General features: G+C 30.2%; 3 protein-coding genes across 3 annotated transcripts; 1 reads left to right on the forward strand and 2 right to left on the reverse strand.

Moving 5' to 3' along the window:
* The first annotated feature begins 2,422 nt into the window (after positions 1-2,422).
* On the forward strand, positions 2,423-3,216 carry LOC101490455 (non-specific lipid-transfer protein 2). The gene has a single exon (XM_004512835.4). It carries the CDS (start codon positions 2,522-2,524, stop codon positions 2,798-2,800), a length of 279 nt encoding a protein of 92 aa, XP_004512892.1. The 5' UTR covers positions 2,423-2,521; the 3' UTR covers positions 2,801-3,216.
* A 1,237-nt stretch (positions 3,217-4,453) lies between these two features.
* On the reverse strand, positions 4,454-10,053 carry LOC101490775 (kinesin-like protein NACK1). The gene is made up of 15 exons (XM_004512837.4): positions 9,888-10,053; positions 9,082-9,322; positions 8,741-8,830; positions 8,520-8,620; positions 8,254-8,370; positions 7,879-7,960; positions 7,730-7,797; positions 7,554-7,613; positions 7,347-7,471; positions 7,006-7,204; positions 6,794-6,904; positions 6,616-6,708; positions 5,587-6,537; positions 5,054-5,379; positions 4,454-4,957 (listed from the first exon to the last, which is right to left on the reverse strand). Exons 2-15 carry the CDS (start codon positions 9,317-9,319, stop codon positions 4,630-4,632), a joined length of 2,889 nt encoding a protein of 962 aa, XP_004512894.1. The 5' UTR covers positions 9,320-9,322; positions 9,888-10,053; the 3' UTR covers positions 4,454-4,629.
* A 3,416-nt stretch (positions 10,054-13,469) lies between these two features.
* On the reverse strand, positions 13,470-17,482 carry LOC101491315 (uncharacterized). The gene is made up of 6 exons (XM_004512838.4): positions 16,637-17,482; positions 15,848-16,062; positions 15,120-15,327; positions 14,952-15,037; positions 14,788-14,879; positions 13,470-14,113 (listed from the first exon to the last, which is right to left on the reverse strand). The coding sequence occupies exons 1-6, from the start codon at positions 16,889-16,891 to the stop codon at positions 13,872-13,874; spliced, it is 1,098 nt and encodes a 365-aa protein (XP_004512895.1). The 5' UTR covers positions 16,892-17,482; the 3' UTR covers positions 13,470-13,871.
* Positions 17,483-18,185: the final 703 nt, after the last annotated feature.

Genomic DNA, 18,185 nt, shown 5'->3' on the forward strand with positions numbered 1-18,185 from the left:
CACCACTTGAATAAAAATATATATATTAATCACCACTGGCAAAGCCTAGAAAAACTATATGGAGAGTGGAGATCATGCTAGATCTCTCTAAACAGCCATAATTCTCAGTAATAATTAAATTATATAAAATAATTAGCCTTTTTTAAAATTAAAATAAAATATGGGGAAAAGACATGAATCTTGAGAAATTATCTAAAAAGTAGTAATGCTTAGGTTATGATACTAAACTAAGCTATTGCACATTTATATGATTATATGTAATCTTATCATTGTTCAACACTCTCTATAGCACAAATTTTGATGATGTTAGCAATGATAAATAATTAATTATCAAGTGAAGTTGAAGATCAAAAGTTGAAGTTACCATAATTTAAAGGTCCCACAAATAGCATGATAGCAAGCACTTTAATTGCTAAATACCACATTAGTTTTGACTTACACTAGGCAGAAATAATCAAGTAAAATTAATGATTATTTGCGTGAATTCACACCAATTTGATTTCTTTTGTGCTTTTAGAAATTAATTATTGTAGAAGTGAGCTAATGATTATAACTGCTTGGCGTGCTTAATGTTAATGTAGTATAAAAAAAAATTGTTAAAAAATGTGTAGGTGTATAATTTATTAGAATGCTAAAAACAATATTATTAAATGGTTGTATAAATATTTGTTGATTAAAATATGATATTGATATTGGTATGTTGAATGTCTTGTATTATATTCGAACTCGAGATATTTATTTGAGTTAATTACGGTAGAATTTACTATTTTTTTTAAGATAAAAAATATGATAATTAATTGATTGAATTGTGTTTTATGTTTAGTAGGTAGATTGAATTGAATATTTTTTATTAATTACAGTGGAATTTATTATTTATTTCAAGATAAAAAATATAATAATTAATTGATTGAATTGTGTTTTATGTTTAGTAAATTGATTGAATTGAATATTTTTTAATCAAGTCTTTTTTAGATTTCAAGAGTAATAAATGGTAATTTCTTCTCCCTTTTGAGTATTTTAAAAAAAATCCTCAAAAACACGTTTAAATGAGTCAATTTAGACGTGTATATTATACCTATAAATTGATATCTAAATTGTCTAATTTAAACGTATTTTTAAAGCTTTTAAAATAAAGAAATCGTCTTTTGTAATTATTTCAATTCATTTATATTACCCTCTAAATCCAAATTCATCCATTTTACAAGCTCTAGAAACGTGTAAGGTCAATTTGATGAATCTTAACATATATATTATATATTTCATTTAAACAATTAAGAAATACTTATTAATTACTACCTCTTGTAACACACTAATTTGATAGTGATAACATTGAAATCCTTTGCTCTCAAGTGTATTGGTCATTGGAAAAATATTACATTTGCTCATATACTCAAATCTTTGTAATCTATTATTATTACACACTATGTAGCACACTGCTTTGTCATGATGGCAAGTGATTCACCAATTTGCAAGTGCTTGTTATTATGTTCATCATAAGAAAACATGTGGCTTTAAAATAAAAAAGAACCATATGTGGATGTAAATAAATACTCACATCAACAACACCGAAAGGTACCACAGTTGAAGTGGTGGGTCACAATACCTTGATGCACCATGCTAGAAATTACAAAGAGATGGGAAAAAGTAAGAACAAAAAAAAAATCTAAATTAGACAATCTAAAATGCTACAATTATACTATTCAAACTCAATTATAAATTGATTAAAAAAATCAATTATAAAAAAAAATATATTATTTATTTATTTACAAAAATGCTCAAATGAGCACTCTTGTAGGAATAAGGGAGTAACATCTAAATTTTCCAAAAGTTCATTTTGACCACATTGCACCGAAAATGACTCAGAATTCATTCAACTTTATCTGCTACAATCAGTTTTACCTACAATGACATTTTTTGGATTAACTTCTAACCTTAGGACTCAAAAGGTCCTTACAACTTTACATGTGTTTATATAAAAGTTATAAGGTGTAGTAGCCACTCCACATTAATTTATTAATTTCAAAAATATTCTTGCATTGTATGTGATAAACATAATAATTTGAGATAAATTACTAATTGTATTTTCTTTAACATGAAAATAAAAAATAAATGCATTTGACTATTATCTTTAATACGCATGAAAGTAAATAGTTTTTTTATAAAGGAGTATATGTCGATGGGGCATTTATTTTAAAACAGATAATAATTTTATAATCTTACACTCTTGTTAAAGATATAAGGAATCTAAATATACAAAAAAAATTCTTTAAAAAAAACAATTTTCAAACTTTTTTAAAGTTGAATGCGCAAATTTAAAAAATAATTTTTGTTTACTTTTAATTATTTACATGTAACCTAAAGGAGATGCATGTGGCTTATTTTATTCTTTGTTTTCCTCTAAGCTCACATTATAAATTGGGAGGAAACTCAATCCAAAATTTACCAAGACAGAATCAGTTCTTCACCCTCTCATTCATCTATATACTCAAAACACAAAATCCTATCCTTCATAAGTTGAAAAATGAAAGCATCACAAATTGCTATTTGCACCTTCCTTATGCTGCTTCTGATTGAAGTTCAAGTGTCAATGGCAGTAACATGCAGCCCATTACAACTAAGTTCATGTGTGAGTGCAATCACTTCTTCAACACCTCCATCTAACCTATGCTGCTCCAAGATTAAAGAACAAAGACCTTGTCTTTGTCAATACCTCAAGAATCCTAATCTAAGGAAGTTTGTTAACTCTCCTAATGCCAAGAAAGTTGCTAGCACTTGTGGAACTCCATACCCAAAGTGTTGAGTGTTAATCCATTGAGATTTGAGACTATAATATATAATATCATAGTTTGTGTGGTTTGATGTTTTATCAGTTTTCATATATATATATATATATATAGTAGTTATAGTATAAGTCCTAATATGAATGTGATGCTTTGGTTTCATGTCATTGTATTCAGTTCTTTGGTGTGATCTCATCTTACATTAGTTTTTGCTTATGTGGCAGCCACGTTGATGGCGTGTCAGACACGTGTTGGTATCTGACAATGATGTGAGACTCACACGTGTGGTTGGTTGATTATATTTGACATTTTTAATTTTCTTAAATTATTACAGATGTCTATGTATCAGTGTCGTGTCTGTATTAATATTTTATAAATTGTTGCAAAAAGCTGTATTTATAATTCAAAGCAGTATTTGATCATGTTTACTTATTAACTCTCTCTTTCTCACTCTATTTTTAAGTGCTCTTGTGAAGGTGAGACTATGGAATTGAGTTGTTTGGGAAATTCACTTATGAGTAAAGCATTTGACAAAATAAATGAAACAACTAACAAGCCATCAAGAACAAACAGAGATGACAGATAACAAAGATGTAAAATGTGCAGCATTGTATTTTATTATTTGATTAACACAGATGGAATAAAATTGATCTCCATATCACCATACTAATATACTAACAACTGTCAAAGATAAGACTGAAAAAAAATGGACTGCTGTCAAAGTTACAAATATCAAAATGAAGCTACCAAAACATGACTTTAGTCAAAACAAAACTGAAAACTATGCTTATTGTAGTTTTCTCTTGTGATAATTTCCCTGTTTTATTTTCATATCTGAAAAAATAATAACATTGTTGGGCGATTCAAGAACCTGCTTTTAGTAATAACCATTAGAATAAATAATCCATAATATTTTGATACATCTAATCAGTTTGTCGCGCCAAAGATGATATTAGAATCAAAGATTTGTAATTTGTGTTTAGACCAGCAACGAAGTTACTTTAGGCCATGTTAGAATTTTAATAGTTTCAAATGTATGTCATCTCACATCTGGTACACTTTCATCACCTGTCTGAAAACAGAAGCTTGATGGGAACAGCAAACTAATGGACTACTTTTACCCCTTAATTGAAATTTGAAATTATGGAGAGATGGTCATGCTCTTTTGCAGTATTTGGAACTCATGAAATGAATTGTTGTGCAATACCAACTCTGAATCAATTGGTCAGATCTTAATCATATACTGCACAAAATGTACCTTGGAAGATTGGATTGCTGTGAAAAAATTTCAACAGGTATCAACTGACAGACTTATCCAAATTGAAATGGGTGATTCGCTGATAGCTTCTTCCAGCCGAAAATCTTAAATGAAAAGGTTGATGTCGCTTTCTACAGCGATGCAACCTCACAGGGATCAGAAGTACTTCAATTAACACATTTGGATCAGATCAAATAAAAATAATTAAGAAGTTACACGACTACTGACATCGTCAATGTTGACAAGAATATATATAAAATTGGAGATTTGTCAACATCAGAGTGTATGAGAATTAAATAAGGTGTTGTCAAAACCGGAACTGGCAAGATTTGTTTCTCAACTTTTGAGTATAAATGTCACTAACTTGTATTGTACTCCATCTCCATAACACAAATAGCACTCCAAATTTGCAAACTACTAATAGAAAAAATTCCTTTGTAAATGAGAACCCAGTGAATTGGGTTGGTTTATTGGAACCGAACATGATTAATTTCCATAGGTGCCAAAACAATAATTTTGAATTTTAATAGGTGCCATGATTAATTTCCATGTACATGATTTAAATGGTACAATTTACAAACATAAATTTTATCACAAATTAAGCAAGTTTGTCAAATGATTCCAGCCCATTAACCATGGCCTCTTATCTGACGGAAGCACAAAATTCAGCTCAAACATCTCCTTTGACATGTTGCCTCCTGTGCAGAAATCCACCAGCTTTGCAACTATTTCAGCACTCTCCTGTACATGTTTTCGATCATAAGGATCTGTCCAAAGCTTGCTGACAAACTGCATCTTCCTCTGCTTCCCATCTAGGGGGACATCCCATTTGATATATAATGCCTCCCTCTCTTCTGGCGCCAATCGCGATATTAATCTCTTAGCAAGAAATTCTCTTTCTCTTTTCAAGGCTCTCATACTGCATATCATACAATACATACATATTCAATGAAAAATTCTAATTCATAATTCATTCAGTAAAGTGTTTGTGTGAGAGTGTATAAAGAGGGAGAACCTTGATGACAGTGAGACAGTTGGTTCATCTCCAGCATGAGGAGCAGGACTTGCATTTCCAAGTTCTGCTAGGTGTTGTTGCAACCACGTCAATCGCCTTAGTTCAACTTCCATATATATTTGATCAGCTTGATCTCCCTTGAATAGCAAATAAAACTGTGTCCTGTGAATAATGGAGACATAACATGCATCCCATAATTCAAGGATCTGCTGTTGCTGCTCTCTAAATGTTACTTGCCATGAAACTTGAGGTTCCTCCAGTTCACCTGTGTACACTTCATCTTCTATGTTGTGGCCACTTGCTTCATTTGCTTCAAGCTCAAGTACCTAAGACATCAGAATATAAGGACATCAGTGAAAAGCTAATTGAAATACAAGAAATGGAGAATTAGCAATGACAGTGTCTTTTATAGACAAATGTTCGTAGTTAGTATAGATGTCTGGGGGAAAGAAGAAATGATTTAGAAATAATTTTGGCAGAGTTTGAATTTGCAATGACAATGTTAACCAGGAAGATTTGTCAATATAATTTACCTGGCAAACAAGTAACTGCTTTTGGTACTGCAGTTTGGCCACACGTTCTTTCAATTCAGTGACATATGCTCTTATACTTCTTACATTCTCCTCTGCTGCATTCTGAAACATTTTCTGCATTTTCTTCATGTTAACTGAACTAGAGCGGCGGTAACCTGGAGTATTTTCCCTCGATGTAACATCTCCAGTTTCTTCACTCTTTAAGGGAGTAGTATCCTTCTCGGAATCTGGATGAATCTCTGTCGAAACATTATCATCGTTCTCTGGGGCTTTATTTTCTATATCGATTTCCAAAACTTGTTGAGTAGTAGATAATGGTGAGCAGGGAGATCTAATAAAGTTTGGGCGATTGGCAGTGTTACTTGAAGACAAGGGAATCAACTTTTTCCTTTTATGCTCCTTTTTATGCTTGGGGGATGCTTCACTAGTTAAAGTTTGAAAATTGTTGGGAAGAGACATCACCAACTTGTCTATAGACCTTTGTACATTCTCTAGTTGCTGCTCAAGATTTGCAATGGTGCTTCCTTGTGAATGAAGTCGAGTAATCTCTTCCTTTAGATTAGCACTGACACTCTTGTGGACAGAAACCATGCTCCCAACTACAATTTCCTTGGGTATCGGCTTAACCGAACGCATTTCACGTATTTCTGCTTGCAGCTTTGCAATTGTCTCAGCTGCATCTTGGTTACCAAGTCTATGACATGCCACTTCCTTTTGTAAAACTTCCAATGCTCGGTTGGCTTCTTCACCTAGCTGCTCCTGGAGGTGCTCAAGTTTGCGAATTTCGTGCATAAGGGTAAAAGGAGCAGTAGATGATTGCCTCATGGACTGTCTTAACGATGCGTTTCTTACTCTCTCACACCCTAGCCCTGGTTTTGGTGATGATAGTGCGCCAGTGAAGGATAGGCACTTCTTAGCTGAAGCATGTGCTGGTTCAAGTGGCTTTGAGACCTTTAAGTAACAAATGATCATTAAGTCAGTTGACATAAATTAAATATGTGTGTGTGTGGGAGAGAGTGAGAGGGAGACCTGCTGGTCCTCTTGAAGCTTTCTTCGTAACTCATCAACTTGAGTTTGTGCTTGATCTCTCTGACGTTTCAGCTCTTCGATTTCCATTTCCATCTGGATTAATTGGCTGACAATGTCAGTACTATGGCATTATACATTTATACTTGTTCCTGTTAATGATTTTTATTTTTCAATTTACCTGTTGAATTTTCCAATCCTTTTCTTTCGATGGATCAGGGGTGCGCAGAACTGCCTCCAGCCTCGCCACTTCCTTTTGCAAGTGTTTAACAAGCTGCTTGTCTGGTACAACCTATGCAAAGTATTCAGACAAGATGATCAGCTTTAATTTAGTAGTTAGAAGAAAAATATCAAAACAAAAAAACATCAAGGTGGCTATGAACTGGTGGTTACCATGTTTACTTGAGCATTATTTGTAACTTCCTTCGCCCGAGTGGCAAAATAGAGAGTGTTTCGCGACTGCTCTACATGGCATAGTGCTGGACTTAAAGTACATATGATGGCAGTGCGTGCATTCCCTCCAAGGGAATGTTGCAATATACGTGTGAGCTTTGAATCTCTATAAGGTATATGACCACTTCTTTTTCCAACACTGCATATGATATGAAAACAAGCAATCAGAAGAAGTAGAAATCTCAAAAAGGTACTTAATTCTAATGGTGCAGCGCTAATACAATGTGATAACGCCACTATAACAACTAAATGAACTTCCTGAAAACAAACACGACTCTGACCTGAGCTTCCTGATAACAGTTGTAAGAGTCATCAAGCTAAGGTTAATATGGCATCCTTCTTTGAGCCTAGTTCCATCTGCATGTGTCTGTGCAGCCCTCTCACTTCCAGCCAGATCAACAAAGTTCTGTATTCATTGACACTAATTAGTTGGTCAATGACAACTAATCTAACTATTTTACGGTAGGTGAGTGGAAAACTTCAATTACCAGGGTTGCAACAAAAGACTTCACACAATCGGCTTCTTCACGATGAGTACTTTGAATTGTCTGCAATATACACAAAAAAGAAGAAAATAAATGTTTTCAATATTAGTTACAAGAGGAATGAAGGAGAAAATAATCAACTTCTGCAAATTCCAGCAACGAATATTACTATCAATTACCAGTCTTATAATCTGGTGAGACCTCGAGCTGTTATCATTTAGAGCAGTTTCGCCCACCTGTCTTTGAGCTGCCAAAAGAATGAAAGTTAATATACTATTGTTTAAATACGGAAACATGTATTGCAAGCCTAAGTAAGAGAGTATCCTACCTTCACAAATGGAGATCAAATGTCTCAAGTGCTTGTCATCCTTTGCTGTTTCTTCCACTAATTTCTCAACCACAGTACCTTTCTACATTACACAGGATATTCAAATACAAAACTCCAAATTCCAGAAAACAGTAAGCTATTGGATAGCTAACTCATTAAAAAAGGTTAAGAAAGATGATGCAAGATATTAAAATATGATATTCAAAATTCAGGACAAGGCAGCTATGGAATTGCTAGGTCATTAAATAAATACTAGAAGATTTTAGAAAATGATGCAAGATGTTAAAATATGAAATTCCAAAATTTCAAGACAAGGAAGCTACTGAATTGCATGCTTGTTAAATCGAAAATGAAAAATATTTTCAAATATTTTACCTCAGGATCATCTAGCAGCTTCAAACTACGACCAGGTTCTGAATTTAACAAGTCCCTCACATTCTCATTGTATATTTCTAGTCCAGATATTTTTATAGTGAAATTTCTTTCAGGGTTCTGTAATCATGACAATTGAAAAAGATTAGCCACAAATTAACAACCATTGAAATCCTATCCAATCCTTTAATACATAAATAAATTACAAGAATCCAAGTAGTTGAACGGATATAGAACACAAACCATATGGACAATGTTAGCAAACTTACATTCATTATATGATTATAAATATCATTGACAGCTTTCTCTGTTATTCCTCTCATTGTGTAAGTCTTTCCACTGCTAGTTTGTCCATAAGCAAAAACAGTTGCTACAATAAAATAAGCATGCAATCATTATATAAAGGAGTGAGTCTGTATCAGAGGCACATATCATAAGCATGGTCAGGACAAAAGGGTGCAAATATCTAATCTAGTATCTAATACAATACCATTGATCCCCATTAGTGCAGATAACGCAACATTCTTTACTCCTTCTTCATATACCGCCTCGGTTACAGAAGCAGGACCAAAAACTTTGTCTGCAGTGAGAAAACCAATGTCAACAAATACTTAAGAACATAAGATATACCTTTTTACACTATCAAGCAATTACAACCTATCATATATCATATATGTGAACTTAAGATAAAATAATTTTAATTAAAGTCAAACATTTTAAAATAATGGACTGTTAGTGTAAAAAATCTCTACATTGACCCTGCATATTGCACACCAATTAAATCCTTTTATTTAAATGATAAATGGAACTTTAAATTGACAATGTGAATACCAAAAGTAAACGATGCTGGTTGAGAAGCACGTTCATGTGGTGGTGGTTTATACACGATAGTATAATCATCAATACAATCCCATGCCACCTGATCCTTAGCCAATTGTTCCCTTCTGTTTAAAGGCCTTAACCTTACTGTAACCACAATCTTCTCTTCCCTAGATCTTGGCCCTCCTGGGGTTGATACTGGTGTCCTATCTATCTTTGAAGCTGGTGTTCCAGGTGTTTTCACAGTCATCGTCTAAACAACACATACAGTGAAACAAAATGAACATAGTTCAATTTCGATAAACCAAAAACAGGATAATACAACATTAATTAATTAACTAATAATTAAACATTTCCTGCATCCAACACTTGAGTTAATATAAAAGATCATTGATTCCCAATGTTATATGAATTTTGCTCAAATTAAATACCAAACAAAAAATTTCAACTTATACAGATTCTGTGAACTTTTAATATATAATTCAAAGATAGATCTGATAGATTCAAGATACTCAAAAGCTTATTTAGTACTAATTCGATTCAGAATAATCAAATACGAATAATTAAGAAAGTGAAGTAGAATTTCAGTGTTAAGATACTAAAATGAGCAAAAAAGGGAAAGAAATAATCACGGTGTTAATTAAATTCAACTTCGACGCTAATTTTAAGCACATAAACTAACGAAAATCATATAATAGGAAAGTAATTTCATGTTTAATGATTAAAAGAAACATAAATAGAAAGTTTCATGAATAGATCAAAAAAAAATTGAAAACGAAATCGAGAAAGTAAAAAAGGAAATGGAATTAGAAACTCACATTGATGTATTGAGTAAGTAATTGGTTTAACTGAGGAAAGTGAACGAAGAGAGTGTAGAAGCTAGAAATTAGGGTTTAAAAAGAGTAATTAGGGTTCTCTTCTCTCTGTGTAGTGATGATGATGGAAATGAAAAACGAAAGAAGATTGGTTTGTGTGCGCTACGCTGCTACCATTTCATTTGAATTTCGTAATTAAACATTTCCTGCATCCAACACTTGAGTTAATATAAAAGATCATTGATTCCCAATGTTATATGAATTTTGCTCAAATTAAATACCAAACAAAAAATTTCAACTTATACAGATTCTGTGAACTTTTAATATATAATTCAAAGATAGATCTGATAGATTCAAGATACTCAAAAGCTTATTTAGTACTAATTCGATTCAGAATAATCAAATACGAATAATTAAGAAAGTGAAGTAGAATTTCAGTGTTAAGATACTAAAATGAGCAAAAAAGGGAAAGAAATAATCACGGTGTTAATTAAATTCAACTTCGACGCTAATTTTAAGCACATAAACTAACGAAAATCATATAATAGGAAAGTAATTTCATGTTTAATGATTAAAAGAAACATAAATAGAAAGTTTCATGAATAGATCAAAAAAAAATTGAAAACGAAATCGAGAAAGTAAAAAAGGAAATGGAATTAGAAACTCACATTGATGTATTGAGTAAGTAATTGGTTTAACTGAGGAAAGTGAACGAAGAGAGTGTAGAAGCTAGAAATTAGGGTTTAAAAAGAGTAATTAGGGTTCTCTTCTCTCTGTGTAGTGATGATGATGGAAATGAAAAACGAAAGAAGATTGGTTTGTGTGCGCTACGCTGCTACCATTTCATTTGAATTTCGAGATACTCTAACGGCTAGTTTCTCTCTCTCTCTCTTTTTTTTTTTTTTTTTTTTTTTTTTTTTTTTTGGTATTTTTTTAGTTTAATAAATGAATTAGTTTTGTGATTGATTTTAATAGATGCGTGTAAAATAGTTTACATCTACATCTAATTAGAACTTGCGGATTTGTCATGCAAATCTTACTTTCTAATCGCAATCTAAAATATATAGCGAATTTTTATTAGACGTAACTGTAAAATTAGTTTATATAAATGTTATATATTTTTTGTTTGTGTTCGAGAATTATATTTCATTTTATACAAATTTAATAAATATATATTTGTTCATTTTAACAAGTGTTATAATACTAAATGAAATAAAATATAAGATAAATTGAATGAAAAATATTATTTTTAAAATTTTATAATATGAATCACATAATTTTTTATATTTAAACACATTATCATTTTTCATATTTAAAATGATTTTCATTCAAAAAAAATTTTTTTGAGTGATACTCCTTCGGATATCAATTATAAACAAACAAATTAATTTTTTTTCTTTTCAAATGTACTCAAAACTTAACTAAATTTATTATATTTAATGATATTATTATACATCAAATACCTTTTAAATAATATAGATTTCATTTTTTTCAATAACCTTTTAATTTTTATGGATCAAGTTACCGAGCTATTTCCAAAAAACAATTATTTTTTTAATAAAATTTATTTTGAAAAAATAAATAAAGTTAAATATTTTTTAAAGGATATGAAATTAGTTGGTTTTTTCTTGTAAAAGACTCAAGAGTATAATCTATTAATTAGAAAAGTAATTCAGATAGTTAATTTAAATTTTTATTATAATTACATAAATGAAATATACTGAACTATCTTACTTAAAATGTATAATGTAGTCTATTTTTTATAATAATTCATTCCAGAGTAATTTGCTTAATTAATTCAATTATTATGCTTTTCATGAAAAAATATATATAAACTAGTGTGCCATAGATGATAGATCTAACGTTTTACAGACAGATGTAGTGGGTCCCACAATCCTAACGTTTTGTTCTCATTTCTCACTACGGTTTCTTTTTGCGCTTTCATCAAATTTAAACTGTTTTTTTTTTCGACAAAAGAAAGCCAAAAAGGAAAAGGATGTTATTACAAGATTTCTCGTGAAGTTTTTTTTTTTTTAATTTTTGTTTATGAAAAGTATACCTCAAGGTTAGAAAAATACAAAGAATTTACTTTCACGTCCCTTCAATTTCATTTCATCTTTATTTTATATATTAATTAATTTCACGCACTTTTATGTTTCTTTTTATATTATCTCCTCTATTTCATATATATATATATATATATATATATATATATTTAACCATTTTATACAAATTAAAAATATATATAAATTTAAATTAAAAATTATATTTCTATTAAATTATCTTTACTAAATATTTTGTATATAATATATCATATATAGTTTAAGAGTAAAATATCTTTAAAGATTTAATTATTGTGACTGAATAATCGTATAAAAAAATATTATACTACTGTTATAGATAAATTAATTTTTTTTTTATATACAAAGTAGAAAATCTTATTTTATGATTGTGATTGAATTAGTGTTTGTAATACTAATTAAAAAAGACGACTAAAAATATTTAATTAATATAATCTTAAAATTTGAAATGATAGGACACGTTTTTATTTTACAGTTAGGATATATATTATAGGACACATGAAGTACTTTTTTATCTTATATTCTTTTTCATATTTCTGTTCATCTTATGTAATATCTTTAATAGTAGACAGAAAATACAAAAATGCTAAGGAACAAAATGCTAGATGCTACACTACATAATATCGTCGAGGATCTTTCTTTTGATAATGGTTAAATTAAATTAAATTTTATAGAAAATTTGCTAATTTTAATTTGTTTAGTGTAAAGAATCTTACCTAGAATTCAAAACTTTCATTTTACAAATTGTATTTGATAATTCAATTTTTACAAATCACCACTTATCGAGAATAATTCAAAGTATTGACCCCAATAAATTTTTAAGAATATGTCCCACAATTTGGGTCGACGGCAACAAAAAAAATATATATATATATTTTTTTTTTCAAGAAAAGATTCTTGTTATCAACTTGTCCTTTCCATAGGAAGAATAGAGAACCTAATTTTCAAGGATGTCCAGAGAAATTACAACATCACCAATCAATCAATATTTCTGCATTAATTTTCATACTATTTTTCAACACATTTATTTTATGGTGGTCCATGGACCTCCCTTGCATAAATTGTTGGCTTAATTGCAGTTTTGGTCCCCCTATTTTAGCTGAATCGCAAAAGTAATTCTCTCATTTTGTTTCTCTCCAGTTTTAGTCCTCAAACAAAATTTTGTACCAAAATTTGATGAAATTTCATTTTTTTAAACCTTACTACACCATTTATGATCATATGTTTCAGGTACAATTATTGCAAATGAAATTTTGAGGCATAGTGTGACTTAAATAAATGCAAAACAAAAATTCATCAAATTTTGGACCAAAATTATATTTGAGGGACCAAAACTGGGAAAAAATAAAATGGAGAGTTACTTTCGCGATTCAGCTAAAATAGGGGACCAAAACTACAATTAAACCTAAATTGTTTTATATATTTTCATTTTTAACACCATTAAAAATATGTTTATATATCTTAGAATATTATATACACTACATCTAATTTCCTTACACCAATGTAACAAGATGTTAATCACATATAGTATATAACACATAAAGCCAAAATTGTTATGATACAGAAAAATTACATATTTCACCCTTTTTTCTCTCTAAATCACAACATAATTATCGGTTAATATTTAAGTCTAAAAACACTTACCATTATTGAACTGAAAAAGGGTTGGAGGATCTACCTCTTTCTCTTCCATTGAAGCCTTCTTCCATTTATGTGACACCATTTTATCTATATACAAAGCTCTCTTTTTTCGAATCCCGACGTCAGTAGTCCCAACACCATGAGATTCTCTATAGATTGAAGTTTGCGTCGAGCGATGAACATGTAAATTTAAGGCTCTAATTATAGGTTTAAGATTTTGTTTAGTCTGTGAGAATGTAATGATAAATCGTGTCATTCGGTTCACCTAGGGTATACCGTGTGACACGAAGAACTGATAATCCGGGTGATGCACCTGAACTAGCCTTAACCAGTTGTCGGCAGCTTGCAAGAGAGAATTTGATAACTGATTGTCACTAACTCCATTTTGCATCCAAATAGATCTCTTTAACTTATAGGATGCCATAGCAAAAGTTGGTAAAGATATATTTGGTACACCATCTATGTCATTAGGATATACCAATATTGGAGCTTGAGTACCGGCATTTCCTGAAAAAATGCATTCAAAACAAAGTATTTAGGAAGAAAAAGATTAATCAGATAAGGCTCCTCTAAAGCGAGCTTGTCTGTAAAATGAAAAACTAAAGGTTTATCCACCCTTAGTTTTTGGTCGGTTAAGATTTAACCAATGCCGGATATAACCTTACTTGCTCTTTTAAAGATAAGCTCGCTTCAAAGGAGTCTTATCCAAAAAGTAAAAACTCGGTTCATTGAATGCATTGCATTCGAAAGAAGCCCATCTTTTGAATTTGATGACAAAGAAAAAAACAATTGTTAATTTCTTTGTTATTAAGATATATCTTACTAAAGATTGGATAAACAACTTAATTAAGCATTTATCATATACTTATGTAAAAGCTATTTCTATAACAAAAGATAAAATAAAGTCAAATCATTCTCATACAAGCCGTAAACTATTTTCACAAGCTAGGCTATCTTAGAAAACTTATGGAAATAAGTTGAAAAACAACTTATGAACATGTCATGAGTTATTTCTATAAGTTCTCTCAAACATTCCCACAAAATACTTATATCAGTAGATAAACTCAAATAAGTCAATCCAAACAGACCCTAAAGGTAAAATGAGGAAACAAGTTTACAATAGATGAGTATAAATAAGTGTTGAATGTTAAGCAAAAACTACAATGAAGATTCATGAATACCTGTCAAGGGTGTATGGAGTGTATGGTAAGTAAGAAAGCAAGCATCTAAATCTTTCAATGTTGGACCGGTCGGTATTCGATAAATAGGATACCTAAAAGATGGCATTGAAGAATAATAAGGAACAAAAATCGAGCGCTAAATCAATAAATCAAGTTATTCTCACCATGCTACAGACAACCAACTAGCTGGCAATAAATCACAACTTCTCAATGACTTGAGGCTCGGATAATGGCGCGCAAGATCTAGTATCTGTTGAAATATAATCAAATTTAAGAAGAATTTTTCAAAATAACCACAAATAAGCCATGTATTAAGTAAGGTCAGTACTAGCCTTGTCGGATAATGGTTCACGGCTATAAGGAGGATCTTGATCGAAATACTCGAAAAGAAGATCTTGTAAGGAAGCGTCATCACCTGTTCGATGTTGATTACTTCTTTGTGATGTAGAATTTTCGGTCCTTTTTTTGAATTCGCTATCACTGCTTCCGTCACTGCTTGAATCTCTATAGTAATCACCGTCACTATCTTCACCAATGTATCTAATGACCAAAGAAAATGAGATATAGTTACAAACTAAAGCACAAACAAATTTTAAGAGAACTCTAATCACTCAAATGCTTCATTTTCCAGGGATGAAAACTGAAAAGATAATTGACAATGAAACAACCAAAAGATAGCAATGACCACAAAAAGGTTTCTGCGATATCTTACAATGCAAGCCGAACAAAATTTGGCTGGAAACCAAAATCAGAATGAACTATTACAATCAGTTTCCAATATCATTCTTCCATGGTTTCGCGCATAAACTATTTCCAATTCTTTCACTTTCGAAATTTATGAGAAACAAGAATATATTAAAACTAAAACTACAAATGCATTTTCCTTTCATTGATTTCACCTTCGAACCAGCACCACCAACATAATCCAATACTTCATATTTCACAAAATCAATTCATCCGCATACAAAACAAACACATTAAAGCGAGACAAAGAAAAATAAGTTTCATTTATCAACAACTCAAAAGTAGACTCAACTCAAAAAATCATGACTCAAAATACCTTGGCTTAGAAATTGAGTTCTTAGCTGATTGACCATATAGTTGAATAGCTGACAAATAAGGAACATAATATTGTACAACAGATTCTCTTTGATCAAGTAGCAAAGGTACTCCTGCTCCATATGCACTCCATTCCTTGAAAGATTCCCAAAGATAATTCAAGGTGAAGTAAGATTGATACTCTACATCACATGTCTTCCAACCTCTTATTGTTGTCTACACTCACAACATAATAAAAAAAAGTCTCAAGTAAGGAACTAAAAAGAAAGATATTTTTTTATACACAAATATTAGTATTTTACTTCTTCCGTAACAAAATATAAGGAAAAAAGTACATGTATCTGAACCAAATATAGTCCAATAGCCGTGTTGAAATGCGGTTTATCAAAAAAAATGATCCCAAGAATCCAGTTTTTTAATCTCTAGTTCAGACCTTCATTTCTCCACCAATATTATACATTGTATGATAGTACAAATAATTTTAATAAAATTTGTGCAATATTGTGATTAATTCACACTGTGACAACTGCAATCCATAAAGCAACATTCTTAATAGCTAAAATTGTGAAATCTTTATCTGGTTCAAATTTGAAAACTAACATAACCACTAATTTACTAAGATTAAACTATAAAAAATTAATCCAACAACAGTTACAAACTGAAAAACAGACAAAAAACAATGAATAAAAGCTATCATACCCTGTAAGTCTAACAAAGCAGAAATAAAAAGCACTAAAAAAACTAAACCATATTCATAATAATTGAAAAAAAAAAGACAAATAAGATGAACCTTAGAGAAATACTGAGCTGGAACCAAAGGTGTTGTGGACTCCAAGAACCTATCAATGTTACTACCAAGCTCAACAGAAGGACAACAAGAAGACTCATTAAGATTCCTATTCTCAGAATCAACAAAATCACTCTTTGAAACAGAATCTTCACTTTTGTCTTTCTGAGTTTTCTTACGCTGATTCTGATTCTTCCTTGCTTTCATAGGAATGTAAAACTGATCTTCACCACCATATTGCAGGGCAGTTCCAAGCATTTTTCAACCTTGTTAAGAAATTAACTTCTCCAACTTTTTACCGAGAAAATGAAGGAAAATTACGCATGATTAAGGTTAAAGAAAAACAAGAAACTGACAAGACCCAAATCCAAAAATATTATCTTTTTATGCTTTTCCAATGAAGAATGAACAAAACTCACGAAAATCAAAACTGGGTCAAGCTATTTCAGCCTAAAAACATAAAAAATAAATAAAAAGAAAGGAAATAAAAATTATGAGTAAACATAGGATTCAAAAGGGTACAAAGCTATGAATCATAAATAGTTGTATCAATACCAACAATAATTTAAAAAAATAAATTAAAAATATATAATTTATTGTATCAGACACCGACACGTATCAGACACTGTAAGACGTTTTTCATCAAAAACATCAAATGATTAAAAAAAAAAGTGTGTGGGAGAAGAGAAAAAGGGTAGGTGAGTGAATTGATTGAGTGAGAGAAAGTGAATGAAATTGAAGTAATGAATAAATGGTGTGAAGTGAAGTGAAGGAATGAATTGAATAGAAAGAAAGAGAAGAGAAGAGAAGGTTGTGTTCAATAGAGACTATGCACTTGTAGGAATAATTGATGCATGAAAATTTTGGTGTGTCACCTCCTAGGGGATGATATCATTTTATTTTTAATTCATCTTATTTTTTATTTTTTATTTTATATTTTACATTGGTGGGTCAAGTTAAAGAGTGTGATTTTCATAGATAATATTTTTAAATCATTCTACTGTTATACTATATAATTGTAATTTATATTAATTAATAGTTAAATAGTAATTTATGTTAATAATTAATACTAAATTGTTTAAAATAATATTAAGCAGTCAAATATTAAATATTTTTTTATGAAATTTTGTATAAATTAAGTCAATTGAGGAAATCTAATAATTCATTGTTTGGTAGACTACACTTTTCTCCTATTAATTGAAAATTGACTTGACTACAATTGTTTTGTTACTTAACTGCAATTTTTACTAGAGCCATTTTTGTTCCTCAAATTTTTATTTGTTTAAATAAATTTTTTTTTCATTTATTAACAACTTTCAAATTTTCATAATCAATTAAAAAATTTCATTTGACTAAAGTGCTTTAAGTATTATTTTACTTGGAAATTTACTAATTAAATTATCAAACTTAATTAAAAATTTTAAATTCCAATTTTTCTTCTCATAAAACTTTAGTACAACATTTTTCTAAATTTTAACTTTTTATTTTAATTTATATTTCAAATTCTAAAGGTGAACTACTTTAATAAATAATTTATTGTATATTATTATTT

The sequence above is a fragment of the Cicer arietinum genome, chromosome 8 (assembly GCF_000331145.2).
Source record: "Cicer arietinum cultivar CDC Frontier isolate Library 1 chromosome 8, Cicar.CDCFrontier_v2.0, whole genome shotgun sequence".
NCBI classification, from domain to species: Eukaryota; Viridiplantae; Streptophyta; class Magnoliopsida; order Fabales; family Fabaceae; genus Cicer; species Cicer arietinum.

Excerpts from the sequence above, each read along its gene's own strand:
- LOC101490455 (XM_004512835.4), top strand. The coding sequence starts at position 2,522 with ATGAAAGCATCACAAATTGCTATTTGCACCTTCCTTATGCTGCTTCTG.
- LOC101490775 (XM_004512837.4), bottom strand. The coding sequence starts at position 9,319 with ATGACTGTGAAAACACCTGGAACACCAGCTTCAAAGATAGATAGGACA. Across the intron at positions 7,614-7,729 it reads CTCACCAGATTATAAGACTG|ACAATTCAAAGTACTCATCG; the intron begins GTAATTGATAGT and ends TGTATATTGCAG. Across the intron at positions 5,380-5,586 it reads AGCAGTTACTTGTTTGCCAG|GTACTTGAGCTTGAAGCAAA; the intron begins GTAAATTATATT and ends CTGATGTCTTAG.
- LOC101491315 (XM_004512838.4), bottom strand. The coding sequence starts at position 16,891 with ATGCTTGGAACTGCCCTGCAATATGGTGGTGAAGATCAGTTTTACATT. Across the intron at positions 16,063-16,636 it reads CAGCTCAGTATTTCTCTAAG|ACAACAATAAGAGGTTGGAA; the intron begins GTTCATCTTATT and ends TTGTGAGTGTAG. Across the intron at positions 15,328-15,847 it reads AACTCAATTTCTAAGCCAAG|ATACATTGGTGAAGATAGTG; the intron begins GTATTTTGAGTC and ends TTTGGTCATTAG.